General features: G+C 39.1%; 1 protein-coding gene across 1 annotated transcript; it reads left to right on the forward strand.

The window, feature by feature from the left end:
* Nucleotides 1-3477: 3477 nt before the first annotated feature.
* On the forward strand, nucleotides 3478-8740 carry pck1 (phosphoenolpyruvate carboxykinase 1 (soluble)). The gene is made up of 10 exons (XM_084929030.1): nucleotides 3478-3590; nucleotides 4069-4351; nucleotides 4867-5051; nucleotides 5455-5658; nucleotides 5860-6047; nucleotides 6137-6299; nucleotides 6421-6645; nucleotides 6966-7097; nucleotides 7223-7318; nucleotides 7567-8740. Exons 2-10 carry the CDS (start codon nucleotides 4128-4130, stop codon nucleotides 8022-8024), a joined length of 1875 nt encoding a protein of 624 aa, XP_084785156.1. The 5' UTR covers nucleotides 3478-3590; nucleotides 4069-4127; the 3' UTR covers nucleotides 8025-8740.
* Nucleotides 8741-19913: the final 11173 nt, after the last annotated feature.

Consider the following 19913-nt stretch of genomic DNA (forward strand, 5'->3'; position numbering starts at 1 on the left):
TATGGAAGTGTATTAGTACAGGTGGTATGGGTAACTTCCACATCTGTGAAGGTCCCATTAATACAAAATTATATAGAGAGATATTTTGAAACAATAACTGCTTCAAAAATCCAGATGACATATTTTTCTGTAAAGGTGAGCTTTTAGCAAGACAAAGCCAAACTCCACACTGACAACACCATAGCTTTGAAATAAAAGATGCCAAACTTGCAGGCCTGCAGCAGCACCTATCACCCACTGCAAGCATCTGGCACTTTATTAAATGAAGAAAACGTGGAGGAGGAGCCAAATATATACAAGGGACCTGGAAAACATTTAGCCTCAAACCTAAATCACTTCAAATGAATAAACAGGTTCCTCATTGATTTCTTGATGTGTAAATGAACTAGTTTTTGCTCCCATTGGAAGGTGACAACTTATCATCCTAAAAAGTGATGTGTCTGTCATCTGTTCACATACAAAAGATAAGATGCATGAATGTTTGTTTGCATTATGTTAAAGCAGCATTAAATGATTTTCTTGACCTCTTGGAGCGTGTAGCACAAGCTGAAAGCAGTTCTGACACATTATCATTTTTTTAAGTTTGCAGCATGAACATGTTAACAAATACTCAGGAGAAACATATTATGCAGTAGAGTTGTGTTTAATTATTTCAAAATGTAGTTTTGTTAAGATCTGACAATATTAGCTTCCATTCACTTACATCCTGTTGCTGCAGTTTTGTTCAGATTCCATTCGGTTTGAGCTGTGCTGATAATATGAGCGTCATTAAAGTTGAAGATCCTCTGGGTATTTTTGTTTTATGACAGCTGACAGTTCATTGAATAACTGAACATACTGTTCATGAAACGCTTGAGCTGCAGGTGTTACACAACTTTAAGGCCCATTGTCGATGAGTTTCCTTTTTATTACATCTTGTTGTCTTCAACCTTCAGTCGGACCCCGTGTGAGGTTACTCCTGTTCGCCGTGTGAGGTTACTCCTGTTCGCTGCTGTTTCTATATAACTGCTCAGATGTATTAACATTTGTCCACTTGGCTCTACAAACCATGTTCAGGAAAATATCCCCCCTTAATTGCAACACTATCATGCATTCAGTTATATTTAGAGACAATATCTACACTAAAAGTAGCACTCCACTCCTATCAGTACTACAACAACAAGTACTAAGTTTAGCTACAATTGCTATAACCACTACTGCTTGCCTTTTCCTATCAATGATGATGGTACTCCTTCTGTAGGAGTAAAGTAGGTTAATACTAGAGCTACTACCAGTACAAGTACAATTATACTTACTTTATTAGTTTAACAAATTGTTGCAATAATTTTTCACAGGACTCTATAGGGTCTGTAGAGCTAATTAACTGATCAAGGTCAGATGGTGCGATGCTTAATGGTCAAACTGCAAAAAACCCAAGAGCTACACCTCAAACCTTACAGGTCATGTTAACGTTCATAATATTACAAATTAACAAATATTAAACATCTTGTTTAAATGTATTACCAATCTGCAGTTTGCAAAGGTTCTGGAACAATATCTTTTGGATCAAAGTGGACAGGTTTGGACATAATGCACAGCCGCAAAAATAATAGCATATTAGCGTATCACCACCAGCATCTGTCAGTATGGTGGAGAAAGGGTGAAGATTGGGGCAAGATCTGTAGCCATACTACATAGGAATCATAGCCCCTTGTGGTCATTGAGTCAACCATGAACTCTACTGCACGCCGAAGTATTGCAGAAAATCAAATCTGAGACCATCTGTCCAACAGCTAATGTTTAGTTAGGACAACAATCCAAAGAAGACCAGCAAATCTACAACAGAATGCTGTGTCCGGAAAACAGCCGTGCATAAATGAATGCCCACTAACTTCAGAACTCAGTGGTGTGAGAGACTGCTAAAGTCATGAAGAAAATTATTACTTCTAATCATTGGTGCTAAAGGTGGTTTTACAAGCCTTAGACTCATAAGCTGTTATTAATTATTCACAGGATTAGACTCCTATGAGACTGCACACTTATACAAGCTAAACCTGTGTACACTGCAAACAATCCAAGCCAGTCTTATTGTCACTGTTATTAAGCTTGTCCCTGTACTGTGACCAGGCTATATCATTGCCTACCAACTGTTACCTTTTTGAACTGTAGCACAGTTACTGTAGAGCCTTCTGGTGCTTTTTGTTAGTCAGTCTAATACAGATGCAGACATTTCAGAGAAGTTGTTTTTCTACTTCAAGCTATAATTTTGTTATAATTCATAGATTATATTACATTAAAGTAAAAATAAAAATAAAGTAAAAATGCAATATTTTTTTTCCAAATCTCACTCCTGGCTGGCAATGAGGATAATGAGACCTGTTGTACAAAGTTGTCCTATGTGCCATTGGGTCATTTTAACATCATTCATTTTGGATTCAGAATAATCAAGCTGAGTGAAACTCTACTTTCTGTCAGTGTTTAACTACATATTTAATCTGAGATGTCTTTAAATAATATAAAGAAGTGCAATTTTAACAGTAGATCTCAGTTTATGTTTGACACCCCTGCCTTACAGGAAAGGAACTGTGCAAATCAATGCAAAGTGGTTCTGAGTAATAACATTTGCAAACACATCGACTTTATTCAGCAGTTCCTCTGAACTGCGCACACGGGCGCATGTTCCAGTGACCCACCATTGATCCCACAAAGGCGAGCCTTCGCCTGACAGCCAATAAAAGGAGGCCAGCCAAGGAGCCCCCGTCACACACAGTTCTGGCAACACTGAACCCTGAACTTACATCATCGAGTAAAGTAGGCCAAAGTTCAACTGCTGCAATCGTCACAGGAGGTTACACACTGGCAGAGGCAGTGGATTTGGTTTGCTGCTTCAGGGCAAAAGTTTATTTTACACTACAAAATGCTGAAAACTATGTGAGCATATATTACTGTTTATTTCAGAATTTTAAGATTGAAATCTTGTGCTATTGTCTCAGCCTTCTTTTTGATTGGATGGCAAGAGACTAACTGTTATCATTCTAAATATAAAATGCATTTGTCCAGGCGGTCTCCCCTTGGGTTTTCCCTCCAAAAACATGTGTTACTCAGAAAGAGAGACAGAGGGAGAGACAGCCACAGCAGTGAAAGCATAGCTACCTGCCTCTCTTTCATATCTGAGCCAGCTATCAGCGATCAGCGGCAGAGGGAACCGGTTATTCAAAGACGACATTACGTCCTGCTGCTGATTAATGATTCACCAGCAGCCTGTTACACACTGTGTTTTTCACATCTGCAGGGAACAACAGGTTCACCCAGCTAACGCAAGGGCCAACCCCCCCCCCAACCCCTCCTCCCTGACACACCTCCTCACCCTCTCCCTCCCCCATTCTAACCCCCACCCCCACCCCCCCACCCCTCCCTCACCCACACCCCTCCCCACTCCCTCCCTTGTCTTGCGAGACACCCCAGGGTATAAAAAGGACAAAGCTCTCCATAGGAGATACAACTGACCAAGAAGGAGAAACAGTCCTCAACTCTCCTGCAAACAGGCAACAGGGACACCTCAGCAGATGAGACCAAGCTAAAGCCTCTGCACTCCAGGCAAACTACTGAAGGTAACCTACTGCTCTTTCTTTTCAGTGGGGCTCATATTTAAAGTGAGGAGGGTAAAATAATATGAGGCAAAGTAATGTGAGGATCACTGCAGAATGAGAGGTATCTACACGGGGATGCTGTTGCATCACCCAGAGTTTGATTTCTTGATGTTGCAGCAGCGGAGCACTTTTTTTTTGAGAATATGTATGCACAAAACTGACTTTTTAAAAATTCTTTTCCCCCCATGTCTCTCTTTTATCCCAAATTTTACTCAACCTTGACCATTTTTCTGCTTCATTCTTTTTTTTTCATTCTTCTTGGTCTGTCCTCATTTTTCTCTTTCCTATTTCCTATTTCCGAAACTTTATCCTCCTTTTATGTTTGTCCTCTTCCTTGTCACCATACTATTCACCCATATTATTCAATTCCAACATTCTCCTACCATCTTCCTTTTCCCCCCTTTCCTTTTCAAACCCCCACTTAAATCTTTCTTTCCAGACTTCCTGTCACCTTTTTCCCTCAGTCTATCAGCTCACGCTCTCTCCAGAACCTTCACCATGCCTCCTCAGATCCAGTCCCAGAACCAGAGTGGTCCCAGGATCCTGCAGGGTGATCTCAGTGCCCTCAGTCCAGCTGTAAAGGAGTTTTTGGAGACCAATATGACCCTGTGCCAGCCAGAGTCCATTCACATCTGCGATGGCTCAGACGAGGAGAACCTTGCCATCCTGACCCAGCTGGAGGAACAGGGGATGATCAAGAAGCTCACCAAATATGAGAACTGGTATGTTTGTTACACTCAGTGGTTTATGGAAGGCTTTCTTTTTTAAGAGACTTATTTAGTTATTTAGTTAGTTATTTTTTTATGTGAGTGAGAGTTTCAAATTGAAAAACAGGAGAAATTATTGCTAACGATAGCTTTTCTTGAATATAGCTTGGGTTGTTTTTGTAGCTGGGACAGTGGTGCTTTGGTGCAGCTGGGAGATGCCCAGGGTTGTTGCTGTTGATAATGACAACACACATCATTCTGTCATCAGCAGCTGTTTAAATATAAAACATACCTGGAAAATTTCTACTTCTTGACAAACCAGTAGGTCTAGGTAGCTCAATCACACCATTCCTTTTTACCAGCTGATATCAAGAAGACATATTGATTATTAATAATGATTTGTGGCTGCTTTAGGAGATTTTAAAATCGTTGCCTACTTTAAAATAAAGTACAACAAATTAAAATTGAAAACAAAAGCCCTAAAGTTTTCAATATTTGTGCACTTCCTTTTCTTCTTCCTCTTCCTGCAGCTGGTTGGCCAGAACTGACCCGAGGGATGTGGCTCGTGTGGAGAGTAAGACAGTTATTGTTACCCAGGAACAGAAGGACACAGTGCCCACTCCACTAGGAGGTGGAATCAGCCAGCTGGGCCGCTGGATGTCCCCAGAAGAGTTCGACAAAGCCATGGCTCAGCGGTTCCCCGGCTGCATGAGAGGTACCAGAGACGAACGTGTTTCATAAATGCTATCAGTTCTTAGTAGAAAGGATGACTCAAATATAGGACTAGAAAAACTTGAGAACTTGAAACTAAAATCAAAAGTTTTCACTCATCAATAGTACACTGACTAAATGAATACATTTTTTCCCCTTTCCGGGACCCCATTGAGAATCTAGACAAGTATATCCACAGTGCAGCAGGTACTTTTTAGAAAGAAGAAACACTATCGGAGACTATTTTTACAAGTTACACTGCCTTTAAAGTGTTTAAATGAGGTGGAGGCAAATTTTCTTCTTTTTCTGACTGTCTGTTACCTGTGATTGTCTCAAATACCAAAAACCTTAAAATGATATTGAAATAACATAATAATAAGAACATCCCTGTCTGTTTCTATCCTCAGGTAGGACCATGTACGTGATTCCCTTCAGCATGGGTCCAGTAGGTTCCCCTCTCTCTAAGATTGGAGTACAGCTGACAGACTCTCCCTACGTGGTGGCCAGTATGAGGGTGATGACTCGTATGGGGAAAGCTGTTCTGACCGCCCTGGGGACTGGAGAATTTGTCCGCTGTCTGCACTCTGTCGGCTGTCCTCTGCCACTCAAAAGTATGTCAAAAACTGATCGACTCATTCTCATGCATACTACTGCATATTGCTACTGTTGTACTATGAGTATGAATCAGTTACTACTCTGATTACTGTTGCTCAATAATATTTTCACTTATATTTTAGTTACACAATAGCGCTTTTGCCACAAAACTGCTAATAGACCACTGAAATGAACAAATGTACTAATTTGTCTTTCAGAGCCTCTGGTGAATAACTGGCCCTGCAACCCTGAGCTGACACTAGTCGCTCACATCCCAGACCGCCGACAAATTATCTCATTTGGAAGTGGTTACGGAGGAAACTCCCTGCTGGGAAAGAAGTGTTTCGCCCTTCGCATTGCCTCACGCATCGCTAAAGAGGAAGGCTGGCTGGCCGAACATATGCTGGTAAGAAATGAAAATGAGACTGTCACTTAAATTTTGGATTCATCCACATTCTGTTCATTTTCACCAAACCAAATATTTCCTGTGTTCAGATCCTGGGCATCACCAACCCTGCTGGAGAGAAGAAGTACATGGCAGCAGCCTTCCCCAGCGCCTGTGGAAAAACAAACCTGGCCATGCTCTGCCCCACGCTGCCTGGTTGGAAGGTTGAATGTGTGGGAGATGACATTGCATGGATGAAGTTTGATGACCAAGGTAAAGGAAGGATGTCTTTTTCTGAAGGAAGGTCTTCAAGGATGTACAAATGTCAAAAATGTCATAAATCCAGTACAGCGGACTTTAACATTTCTAATTTGTGTGTTCACCCTGGTTGTAGGAAACCTCAGAGCCATTAACCCAGAGAATGGCTTTTTTGGCGTTGCACCCGGCACCTCAGCCAAGACCAACCCCAATGCAATGGCAACAATCATCAAGAACACCATATTCACAAATGTTGCAGAGACAAGTGACGGTGGTGTGTACTGGGAGGGAATGGACCAGTCACTGCCCGAGGGAGTTACCATCACATCCTGGAAGAACAAACCTTGGCGCTCAGAAGATGGTAAGCAGCTCTTCGATTTTAAGCAACAGCTCACAAAAGAAGAAAAAGAAGCAAGACTACAAGATGTCTAAGATTTAAAACCAGTATTTAAGGTGGAAACAGAAGTGTAACGAAAGCAATTTTCAAATGTCTCGTAACAAGAAAAAAAGCTTTTAATCTTTAATTGTTAGACCCAAACAATTTCAGAGTACAAGATTATATTATAAAAAAAATGGGGATAAATAGCAGAAAGATCATATACTTTAAAACTGAGAAGTGTGTGAGTGTCATAAAAGTAAAAAGTTCTTAGTTTCTTTCTTTTTTCTTCTTCTTCTTCGTAGGCGAGCCCTGTGCTCATCCCAACTCTCGTTTTTGCACTCCGGCAAGACAGTGTCCCATTATTGACCCACAGTGGGAGTCTCCAGAGGGAGTGCCAATAGAGGCCATCATTTTTGGTGGGCGTAGACCAGAAGGTGAGAAGAGACTACAAAAGATGGAAATGAATACACCCGTTGCCCTTTGATTAAATACATGAAATAAAAATAATACATAAATACTTCTCAGAAAATAACTGGATAATGAATCTGCTTATTTTCAGGTGTTCCCCTTGTGTATGAAGCTTTTGACTGGCAGCATGGTGTGTTTGTTGGCGCTGCCATGAGGTCAGAGGCCACTGCTGCAGCCGAACACAAAGGTCAGCATACGATAGTGTCCTTTTTTGGTATGAAAGACAATCAGTGGATGTTTAAGGAGTTTCTTAGATGATGATTTTGACTTTTGCCTAATATTCTATAAATTGTTTTAGACTAGCGACAATTTAATCTGAAATTCTGCTAAAAAAAACCCACTTTCAGAATTCTTGAATGACAACAAATAACACATTAATGTCATTCGCTTTAACATACAGTGTACTGACAAATCTCTCATTACTTTTTCTTCCAGGCAAAGTAATAATGCATGACCCCTTCGCTATGCGCCCCTTCTTTGGCTACAACTTTGGCCAGTATCTCTCTCACTGGCTGAGCATGGCTGATCGCCCCGGTGCCAAGCTTCCTAAGATCTTCCATGTCAACTGGTTCCGCAAGAGCCCCACTGCCGGCTTTCTTTGGCCCGGGTTTGGTGAAAATATCCGCGTTCTGGACTGGATGTTCAGACGGGTGAATGGCGGGGAGGGCGCCATGCCATCAGCAGTGGGCTACCTGCCTTGTAGAGACTCCCTAAATCTCCAGGGCCTTCAGGGACATGTGGACCTGGATGAGCTGTTCTCCCTGGATCAGGAATTCTGGCAGAGGGAGGTGGATGAGATCAGGAAATACTTCACCACACAGGTGAACGCTGACCTGCCCAATGAGGTAGCCCAGCAACTGGCTCTCCTGCAGCAGAGGGTGAAGCAAATGTGAAGAGGAAAAAGCCACATGTTAGCAGCTGTAAACAATTGTAGGGTTAATTCTAGACTACAATGTTGGCAATAATAGAATGACATGTAAGACATTCTGGAAATTAAATTAAGTAACTGGGAAACAACATCTTAAAATTATAGAACATAGTATGAATAGCTAGATTATCTCTTTAACATAGTCTTAATTTATAGTAAAGCCTTTATATCCTTAAGAAAATGAGCAGTTTTCCTTACAGCATTTGGTTATTACCACTGTGACATTCTATAATCTGCTTGGGCTGTTCATTACAAAAAATCCATGCAAATCATGGAGAATGTAAATCATGAAACTGTAGGAATAGTAAAGATAAACCTTCCTGACTATGCTCATTAGAACTATCTCAGCGAGATAATATCAGTAAAGACTGCTACATTTCCATGCATCTTCATCTTCATTTGTAGTAGCAATATTTTTTCTTCTGTTGTTCCAATGTATTGTCCTATTGTCAGAAGTCTTCTATTTAATAATAACTTATTGTGAATGCACATCTTACTGTCATTGTCATATCGAATTATATGACAGAGACAGAGTCTATGTTAGCTCAGGTCTCACAAAAGGGAATTTTGTATTATTTTTGCCTTAATTTATTTTTATACTGACTTAGTATCACCTGGTTCTCTTGTGTTGTAATCTAAGCCCCCAATGAGGTGAAACAACAATAAAAGTATTTAAACTTACCCGTGGTTCTGTTTCATTTTTCAAGGATCTGGTTTTGTAAATATTATTTTATTTTGTAAGTGTTGGCGATAGTGTGGCAGAGAAAAGAATAAAATCAAGCATTATTATATCAAGCTGGTGCAACACCTCCATCATATCATATACACCTGCTAGGAATAAATAATAAGCATTTAATTGAGTTAAAAGTCAAAACTAAACTTCAACTAAACTACATGTATCTATATATCTGTAAACAGCAATAATCTAAAAAATAGTCTTAGTTTGTGCTAAAATATCTGAAATCAGTCTTTCAAATACTAAGAATGCCAAAACAAAGAAAACATGATTATATAATCAATCTTTGACACTGCTATTTAAAATAAGACTTTACACTTGGTGGAATACTCTTTCTTGGCAAGCAAAGCTGTCAAATATTTCATGCAGTTTACATCTACCTCTCCTCTTTTCAGATCTTCTCATAATCTTTTAGTTTAAAGGTTGTTGCTTGGAAACCACAGAGCTTCATTTCTCTCTATAGGTTTTCTGTTGGACTAAGACCCAGACAGTGGTTAAGGTGCTCCATGACTTTACTGTACTTCTTTCTTTGTTGCCTTGGCTGTATGATTTGGGTTATTGTCTTGCTGGAAGACCTATTCATGAGTCACTTTCAGTCCTTGGCTGAGTGATTAATGCCATGCAGTCACCCTGTACTTCTGGCACAAACACATTCCCAAAGCCTAAAGTTTCCATCTCCATGTTTTGGGATAGTATTCTCTGTGTCATCTTCAGCAAATGCAACCAGTAAATTGATGCAAAAATTGCTCAATTTTGGCCTCATCTACCACATCACACTCTCTCAAGGCCTGAACATGGTTCCTCCAGGATTTCAAACCATCACAGCACAATGTATTACAAATATTTTTCTTGGTAACTGTCCTCAGAGCTGCTCTGATATCTTTAACAACAGAGGAAATCTTGCAAGGTGCCCCACACTAATGATTATCGATAGTAATTTCATCTTTGTTCCATTTGTGATTAATCAGCTGTGATTGTTTTGGTTTTTTTTTTTTTTTTACTATGCTTCTTGTGCATATGTCTATTAGACTATAAGAGTGTGTGAAGTTTAGCAGTCTTCTTGCCGATGTTCTTAGATGGCTTTTTGTTTTTGCAGCATTCAAGATGTAAACAGGTCAGAGGTTCTGGGTGCTATTCATAGAACTGGTGCAATTAACTGTCAGTGTTGGCCAGAGATGGGCAGTAACGCGTTACTGTAATCTGATTACTTTTTTCAAGTAACGAGTAAAGTAAGGGATTACTATTGCAAAAACGGTAATTAGATTACCGTTACTTTCCCGTAGGAACGCTGCGTTACTGCGTTACTAAAACCGTGATTTTTTTGCGAGAATGTCTCATGACAGTGATGTAAGCGAGTGCGACGTTTGTGACAACAGCTGTGTGCAGATCAACAATGGATCATATATCGAGTGCGGGAGAGAGTATGAGCGTGCAGCGTTTAAAGCTTGGAAATACTGACCTTACTTTGAGTTTGATTCCATAAAAAGTGACAAAAACATTAGCATCCGTTGTGCATGGGAAGAAAACTTCTTTTTACACCGAAAAAACCCCCTAAACAAGCTCCGAGTGCGCAACGACGTAATGGGAAATTCACAGAGAAACTCACGGATTCTTCCACTGACCGCTGCGCCACACCTGCACCAGGGTAAACCTCCGCCTACCCAACTCCTGCTTTACAGGTGAAAATAGAGCAACAGGACTGCTAGTCTTTGATTTTATTTACTTTCTGCTGTGTTTTACTTGCATCTATTTGAAAGACTGAGTGTAAACACAAAAAATATTTTATTTTATGTGCTGGAATGTGCAGAAAATAGGTTTAAATGTTAAACTAATTTCTTCAAGTCAGAGAATGGTGCATATAATTTAATTTTTGCTTGATGCATAAAGTTAAAAGATTAAAACGGATAAAACAAGTTTAAAAAAAAAAGAGACTTTTCCATTTGATTACATTTTGTATGATGGATTATGCAGAAAAAGTAGAATTGGGTTGACAGATCTATCGCTTTATCACCTATTCAGGTTGTAAATCGTGTTTTTAAAAAGTAACTAAGTAATTAATTACTTTTGAAAATAAGTAATCAGTAAAGTAACGGGATTACTTTTTTGGGGAAGTAATCAGTAATTAGTTACTGATTACTTTTTTCAAGTAACTTGACCAACACTGGTGTTGGCTGTTAATGCTGAAGTTGCTGCCAATTAAACTTTTATTGAACAGTTTACTTTTGTTTCAGTTCATGCTGGTCAGTACAAGATCAAAGAATTATTTATCTTACATAAATTAGCATTCATTTGTAACTCTTGCATCTCTAATCCTGAATATTTTGTTGACATTCTATCATTTACTATTAAAATAAACCTACCACAGAATTCTAAGTGGCTAAAACAATGAGTTCAATTGGGAATCAATATGTATTTCCCTCCACTGTAGATCAGCTGGTCGGGGATACTTACAAGAAGGTCCTTGTTTTATTGTTCAACTAAATCCAATGATATTTAATCCTGATTTTTTTTGTCTCTTTTCAGATAAGGTTAGGATTAAAATATGTAAACATGACAGGTGACCCTGTAGTAGCATTTAGTTTTAGCTGCCAAAGCTCAGGCTGTTGGTGACTTCCCATGATGTGTTGAGCAAAATTTTTCTCTGCTCCACTCTTTTCAATGTATATGCCACTGTGTCATGTCATTAATTTTTGTCTGTTCTGTATGCAGTTGTGTATTGTTTGTGGTCTCTCTGTGCTGCTCTTTTCTTGAGCCTGATGAATGAGTGTCAGCAGGACTGACAAACTGGTGCGGAGGTCTAGCTCCGTGCTGGGATGTCCTCTGGAGTCTGTGAAGGCTGTGGGTGAGAGGAGGATGTTAGTAAAGCTGACACCCATCATGAACAACCCACATCAGCCTCTGCATGAGCCTGTTAGTGTGCTGAGCAGCTCCTTTAGTCACAGACAGAAACACCCTCGCTGCAGGAAGGAGTGCTTTCACAGATCATTCATCCCAACAGCAGTTAGACTCTATAACTCCTCAATCATGATATCATGAGTCACTGGACATTGTGGACATCACACACTTCATGCATAATGCACCTTTTTATATGTATGGACGTGTGCAGGTATATACTTATGTATATTTAGTTAGTACGTGTGTGTGTGCGTGTACATTTCTGTACTCATAGATATCTATTACTTGCATAGTAATAGTAGTGGTTGAATTGTTACATTTATGTCTTGCATGTCTTGTCTTGGTGTCTTATCTTATCTTATCTTATCTTAAACATAAATCATGATACAAAATGACAAAAACACAAGAAAACCCAAAATGCGGGGTCAAATGACTCGGAACCATGACAATGGGATTCTTCTTCCCCACCATCACCAAGTGCTACTCACAGGGGGGTTATCTGAACATCTGCTTTTTTTTCTTTCTTTTTTTTCTTTTTAGAATTTCTGTAGTCAAATAAAAAAGCTTAAATTCAGTTGCTGAATTTATATTGGTTTTGTGTGTTTTATACAGTGCTTTATCACAGTTACAGACACAAACAGTTACATAATATAGCCCACTGTATACACTATAGTCAGGGGTGCACATAAGTGGTCCGCAGGTGCGCATTCGCTGTCAAAATAAAAGACGCGCACCAGATAAGAAGTTGCAACGCGCGTTTGCGTACATATAAAAGGCACTGTTTTTGTCCGCTAGAGTGGGATTTTCACGGCATATTCTGCACCTCTGTGCGTTCATCATTTGTTTGAAGCCAGCTCACCTCCTGCAAACACTTTTCTGAGAATACGCGCTTCTTTTGCGGTTCGGACTCCTTCTGACATTTATTTGGAGGTTGCGTAAAGGAGCTTGCTTCTTCGACATCTTTAAGAGTTCTAAACAAATGTCTGTCCTCCTCCAGAAAATCTTATGTACGCAAACGCGCGTTGCAACTTGGTGCGCGTCTTTTATTTTGACAGCGAATGCGCACCTGCGGACCACTTATGTGCACCCCGGACTATAGTCAGTCTCTTGCTATAACCTCACAAAAAGCAAGCTAATCCTGTTTTTAACACGAAGGTTGCTACATGCAAAACATCATGTAGACAACAAGACAGTCTGTACCGCAATCAGGTCATCTGGACTGTGGCTGTGTGGGCAAAAGACCTGCAACTGACAAATAAAGGCTATCTCATCATCATCATCATTATCTCACATGTTTTTGTCCCATGGTACACTGGAGCTGTTGTGTAAGATATGAAGATAATGACAGGAACTGTAGTTAATCATCACTAACTTGTTTTTGACACTATCTCTGACTGAAATAATGTTTCTAAGAACATAAAGAGACAAGTAACAGAAATAAGTTTTCCACCAGAGGCTGGTTAACCAGTAAAGACTCATAATCAGTGACAGATCATCCAGAAGAATTATTGCAAAATGTCCCACTTATCTCCACGTATGAGCACTTAGACATTAAAAAAACACAAAAAAGGTTACTGGGGAAAGTTTTTGTTGTAGCATTTCCAGCAACCAAAGTGGATTTGCAGGTAAACAGGTAAACATTTTTATTCAATTAAATCATACAGTTGCAAGAAAAGATAGTTAAAGTTTACTGCTAAAAAAATCAGCACCACTTCAATTCACTTTTTAAGTTAAATCAAGGTGTTATTATCTAAAGAAGAAACAAGTTTCCATAAAGAATTCCCATCAGAATCCAGCTAACTAACTGCAGGATGATTGGATGTGAAGTCCATACAACTCCTGTAAATGTACATCAAATGTACACAGGACACACAGGTTAACAGACACATGACTATTTACTCTTTTGGCCTACAATGTTCCTAACACAACCAGCAACCTCAACAGGCAGAAATCACGACAATGCAGAAATGCTAATTACTGCAGTTTTTATAATGATCACTCGAGGCTGGCACCAAAAGGGATAGTTGGTAGCTGATGTATCTAATAGGCTTAGCCACCACAAAATCAAATCACTGATTGATCGCCTGAATGTGTCGGTTATCTGACAGTTCATATAGTGAACTGCCACAGGTCAAAAGCTCCAGTTTTGGTGAACTAAATTCTAGTGTCTGTGTGTTGAACCCCTCCAGTTTATGACTCCACATTGTCAAGCAGGCATGCAAGTGTTAGATGATAATTTAGCATTTTACTCTTTCAGTGTCCAAAGCAGAATCCAAAAACAATGTTTATGCGAGCTGTGAGGGATTCACAAAAGATACCAAATGGATGTTGCATTGCAGTTATTTTTTTATTAATATTGAAGAGCAGCTTTTTTTTCATTAAAATCACTTTCACACTCATTCTTATAAACCTGCCTTTTTTTCTTTAAATTGTTTTATATTTTGTATTATATGAGGTTTAAGGAAAGTGTCAGTTTCGTTACCTTACAGTGAACTCAGCCATGTTTTTCAATTGGAAAAAAAGTTCTGCACCATGCACAAAAACATCTTATGTAACATAATTTTGGCATAAACAGGATTGTTTGTCTGATTGTGTTGTTAGCGATTCATCTTCTTTGAGACAATGATTTATTCCTTATGTTCTGCCAGGACCGGACAAGTTGTATATTCTGGTTTTTCAGCAGTCTAATCTGAGGAAATAATTACCTCGAAACCACACAGAGGCATACTTCGACTGTATGTCTCAATCTGTTTTTGAGCAAAGCTCTTATCTAATGTTCTAGACTATGGAACCTATTTTTACATCTATAAAGTGCATTATTGTGGCCTATCCATGTCCATGCTTTTAATATTATTTGAATATTATTTTATACATGTAAGGCAATGATTGATTTTGGGTCAGCCATACAATACAGCTGCACAAAAATAATGAATAACATTTAAATGTGCTTTTTTAGTACACAGCAGAAACAGACACATATACTCAAGCTATTTTGTGCAAATATCAACTTTGATGTACATTGAAACTTTTGGTTTTCTCTCTGGTTAATTAAATGTGTAAATATGACAGATTTAAAATGCATTTCATGATGAAAAATGTTCCACATAGTTTGCTGATATGTTCAAAAACTTTACGGTGCATATTAAATTTGTAGTCAGAGTTGTTTGTTGTTTGGTTTGTTAACTTTAAACCTGCAGCTTGCAGAGTTTTTGCATGGCATGAATAAATAAAGTTCTGCAAAGACGCAGACTGACACAAAATTTTGCCAGGTGACACAAACAGAGGAGAATAGACGATGCTGTAAATGTGAAGTAAAAGCCAGCTGAGATTAGACTGTGGATGAGCCACTAACAATCTGCTATGGAGGACTAGCTTATTGTCAGTGTTTCAACTTCACTGCAGACACAAAAAGAAAAACAAAGAAAAGAGATTGAAACTTTGCTTCACAGTTAGACTCACTGGGTTTCATGATGGAATGATGGCTAACCCTGTCACCTCCCATCAAGAAGGTTCATGAAGGTTCTGGGTTTCACTTTTAATTTTCTCTCCGCAAGCCAACAACATATTTTAGGCTCACTGATGGATGTGGGCAGATGAAGTTCACAGAATAAGGTAAATGTATATGGTAGTGAAAAGCAGTATTCAATTCATTTCAATTAAATTTTATTTATATAAAGCACCAAATCACAACAACAGTCACCTCAAGGCACTTTATATTGTAAGGTAGACCCTATAATAATACATACAGAGAAAAACCCAACAAACCAATCATATGACCCCCATGAGCAAGCACTTTGGCGACAGTGGGAAGGAAAAACTCCCTTTTAACAGGAAGAAACTTCTGGCAGAACCAGGCTCAGGAAAAAATTGCCAGTTCCGAAAATTCACTAAGGAGTACTTACGTATTTATTTATTTATATGTAGGATGGTGGTTAGTGTCATAGTGATATTCACATTAATTGTCTTTCTAGCTAATATGTCATAATGAGGATCAGTTCTGTTCAGTTCACCTGCTGGAATTTTTTACCTTTACCCTAGGATATGAAAACACACGCACGTGCAAACACACACACACACACGCACACACACACACGCACACACACACACACACGCACGCACACACACACACACACACACACACAGGATTTTCCCTCTAGTAAGTGTCTGCTAAAAAGATTTAGTGATCTAGATCTTCAGTATGTATCTTTATACTCCCGTGTCTTCAGTCTGCTTTGGGCTGTTACAGCATATTGAAAATATTAGGTTTTGAAAAACAGAATTAAACTTCCCTTTTTAACCACAGGATCTGTATATAAAATATAAATAACAATAAAAATATTTATCAATTGTCCAATGTTAATGGATATACCAAATAGAAAACATTAAAAATGTGATAGAAACTGAGCCAGAGTGACAAAAAATACAGTTACACAATGACAAGTAGCAGCATCAGAGCGGAGGTGAGGCCTTATCAGTTTGGTGTGTGTTCTTGTTTGGTGGCTGCACAGATGACACAGTGACATCACTGCTGGGCCACTCACCCTCTCTGCTAGACGTCAGCAGGAATGCCTCTGCACAGTGATTGGTCCGTGCTCACAGGGAATTCCGATGACTCTACGTTTTGCTGAAATGTCCAGTTCGCATGCAACATCTGCCCACATAACCTCCCCAGTTTCATTTGTAGACTCCATCATGAAAATTCGATTTGCTTAGATGGATGACGATAAGGTATTCAAATGCTGTTTTCTTGGTTCAAGATATCATGTTTTACAGTACAGTACTTTAAATTTCAGGTCATGCCTTCCAGGCATTGTGTGTGAGTCATTTCTTTAACCCTCAGACCCAAGGATGTCTTTTAAGCCTCATAATTTGTGACAGCTTTAGTTCTTTTCAGTGGTCCTTTATAGTGAATTCAGTAGTTAATTTCTGCATTGACGGCATCTGTAGATGCTATCTCTCGCAACCCAGAGGGAGCAGTGTGCCTAAACACTGTGACTTGTTCCCTCCAGGTTGGGGAAAGAGGTTCATTTGATCTGGAAAGTTCATATATAGCAGCTTCTTATTTACAAATGATGAGAAAGCAGAGCATGAGATGGACTCGTTGACTGGTGTGGTGTGAGGAGTAATGGGGGCATTGGATTGGACCATAATGGTGAAGATAAAGCCAGCTTTCAATTTATCATTTGATCTGCACTGGGCACTTTATTAAGTACGTCTGTTAAACTCATCATTAACTCAAGTGTCTAATCAGCCATTGACATGGCAGCAACTCACTGCATTTCGACATGGTTAAGATGATCCGCTGAAGTTCAAATTGAGCATCCGAATAAGGAAGAAAAATGATTTAAGTGACTTTGAACTTGGCATAGTTGTTGGTGTCAGATGGGCTCGTCTGAGTGTTTCAGAAATTGCTGAGCTGCTATGATTTTCCCGCACAGCCAACTCTAGAATTTACAGAGAATGAGCTGAAGATGAGAAAATATCCGGTGAGCAGCAGATCAATGGATGAAAATACTTTGTTGATGCAAGAGGTCAGAGGAGAATGGTCTTTGAGCTGATAGGAAGGCAACAGTAACTCAATAACCACTTGTAAAAACCAGGATACACAGAAGAGCATCTCCACACCTCGACATCGACATCAGACCTTGTAGCAAATAAGCTACAGCAGCAGAAGACCACATCACACCACTCTTGTCAGCTACAAATAGTAAATTGTGTCAGACTGAGCAAAGCTGGACAACAGATGAATGGAAAAAGGCTGAAAATATCAACTTAATTTTATGAACAGCATCCAGATCATTTAATAAGCTACATTAGTCTTTTGAACATAAATGGCTCAATGAGAGGATGCCAAGGCAAAGTTGACAACTTGAACTCCCTTCTGCTAAATTCTGCACACAGATTTCAAAGTTTATTTTTTGAGGTGTTAAAGTGCCTAAATAAGTTCAGATAAGTTGGTATAGGAATATAGTGCAGCTTTTCTCTTTTTCACATCACTGCAACTCTGCTGCTTTTTCCACCCTTGTTCGACAAGTTGTACCACAGGGAAAAAAAGAAAAAACACAGGAGAAAGATCAAAAATAAATTTATGCCACCTGTCAGAAATTGATCTTTGATGTTTTTTTTAAATGACTTGCTATAAACGACGAAAGAAGAAAGGAGAAAGTAGTTTTGTGAATTCACTCAAATGATCCTTACATGATCCCTGGAATGACTTTCAGTAATCAACCCTCATTTCTTCATCACCTCATTCATTGTTCCATCTTCATTTTACGATGCACCCGTAACTCATTCAACCTTTTTCTGCTCTCGTAGGCCATAAAACAAACTGAATAGTGTTTGTTCAGTAGGCTGACTGCCAAGTGTGTAGCAAGACAGATAGTAGAAAGAGAAAGAGAGATAGGAGAATGGATGACCCTGCAGTATGAGGTGAGAGCTGATGTAGAAACTTGGCAGGAATAGAAAAGAGTGTAATCTAGTGTAAGTTGTTGAGTCATTGGAATCTGTTCAGTAACTGGTTCAGGTTCATCTGGCTGGAAGTCACTCAGTGATCAAGAGGCTGACAGCTGACAGCCACAGATCAAAGGGCAGAGCTGAGCCTTTAATGTCGACTGTGACAAGTTTAGTGCATTTTCAAGTTTACCCTCATTTTAGCCTCACCCAATCAAGTCTCAAGTCCTCCTTTGCATCTAAGTTAAGCTTTAAAACAACAAGACCAAGTGGGTCTTAATTAAATTCAGATAAATTCAAGCATCAAATCAGTCTAGGTTATTGTATTTGGCCCTGAAATCTTAGAAACATGGTGTCCAACCAAATGCTCACCGTAGATGACAACTGTGAGGAATATTTTCTCATCAGTTTTGACCAGGATATGTCCTTCAAGGAAATATGTAAGATTGCTTTCTATCATTAGAGCAATGTTCCAAAACTTAGAAACATCCTGTCCAAGGGTGACATTGGAAAATTTATCCATGCATTTGTCACTTCAAGGCTGGGCAATTGTAACCCCTTCCTATCTTGCTGTTCTAAAAGCCTTCAGTTAATACAGAATGCCACAAGAGTACTAACAGGGCCTAACAGAAATGAATGCAGATTTAAGGTGCTTCTGCAGTGGTTTCACATTACACAATTTAAATACAATTTTTTTGAAATGTTTTATACAAACATGTACAGGTGAAGCATGTAAATACGGATATGTTCATGTCAAGTCTCACAGTTTTTGAGATCAAGTCTCAAAGCATGTCTTACTTGTAGACAAGCATTTCTGAATGTGTGTTATTGCTACTTGTATTACATAAATGTCTGAATAATTGATGACATTGTACATAATTACAAATGTTTATAGTCTAACCATGCATGGTGGATGCCTTAAAACTGCATTCTTTCTATTGGTCAGCAAGGATCACTTTTCAGGTTGCAAAAAGATATTCAGTTGTGCATTTGGTTTTAAAACATCAAGATGGCAATGACAAAAATGTTCATTTTGAGCCTTCAAGTTAATTTAGGGGCTCAAGTTAATTTGAGGAACGAATGCATATTTTGTTTTTTACTTGTTTTGTCATGTTTTTGTTTTCTTTATAATGGAGAGTGCAAAAGGCCCGTCGGAGCCACCTCAACAGGCAAGGTGGTCTTCCGCAGGGAATTCTCATCCGCCATCAGGCCTTCCTGGCTTTGGTGATCCTGACACTGGTACTTTTTAAAAACTGAAAACAGACAAACACATTTCCAGCCAAAACACTCAGGGCGCTTTCTGCAGCTTAATTTAAAAGACCCAAATGAAAATGAAAACCTCAATAGCAAGGATAGTGAATGTCAAACAGCAGAGCACCAAAGTGAGGAAACCCAACCGTTAAACTGTGTTAAAACTTGCACAGGCATTTTATTTTCAACATATTTTCACAGTGCCATCATGCAGCAGACACAGCATGTTCAGAGTATCTCACGTTTTTACTAATATGCAAAGTCCAAAAAATAACATTTTTATAAAAAGTCTGACACACTTCCTCCTTTCTGTGCTTTCATGTATTTTCAACAAATACAAACAACACAATCAAAAGGCCTGAGTCTCCCTGGTGGACCAGATCAGTGAACACTGACCCCTTAAACACGAATAACTAGAGATAAAGTAAATCTAACAATCATAACCATGATGTGGCCATTGAGCCTTGAACTCTAATTCAAGTGTGCCATCTGCTGGATACATATTTACAGCAACTTAACTCT

Source organism: Perissodus microlepis, chromosome 5 (assembly GCF_051167445.1).
Source record: "Perissodus microlepis isolate ML-2025 ecotype Zambia chromosome 5, ASM5116744v1, whole genome shotgun sequence".
Taxonomy (NCBI): Eukaryota; Metazoa; Chordata; class Actinopteri; order Cichliformes; family Cichlidae; genus Perissodus; species Perissodus microlepis.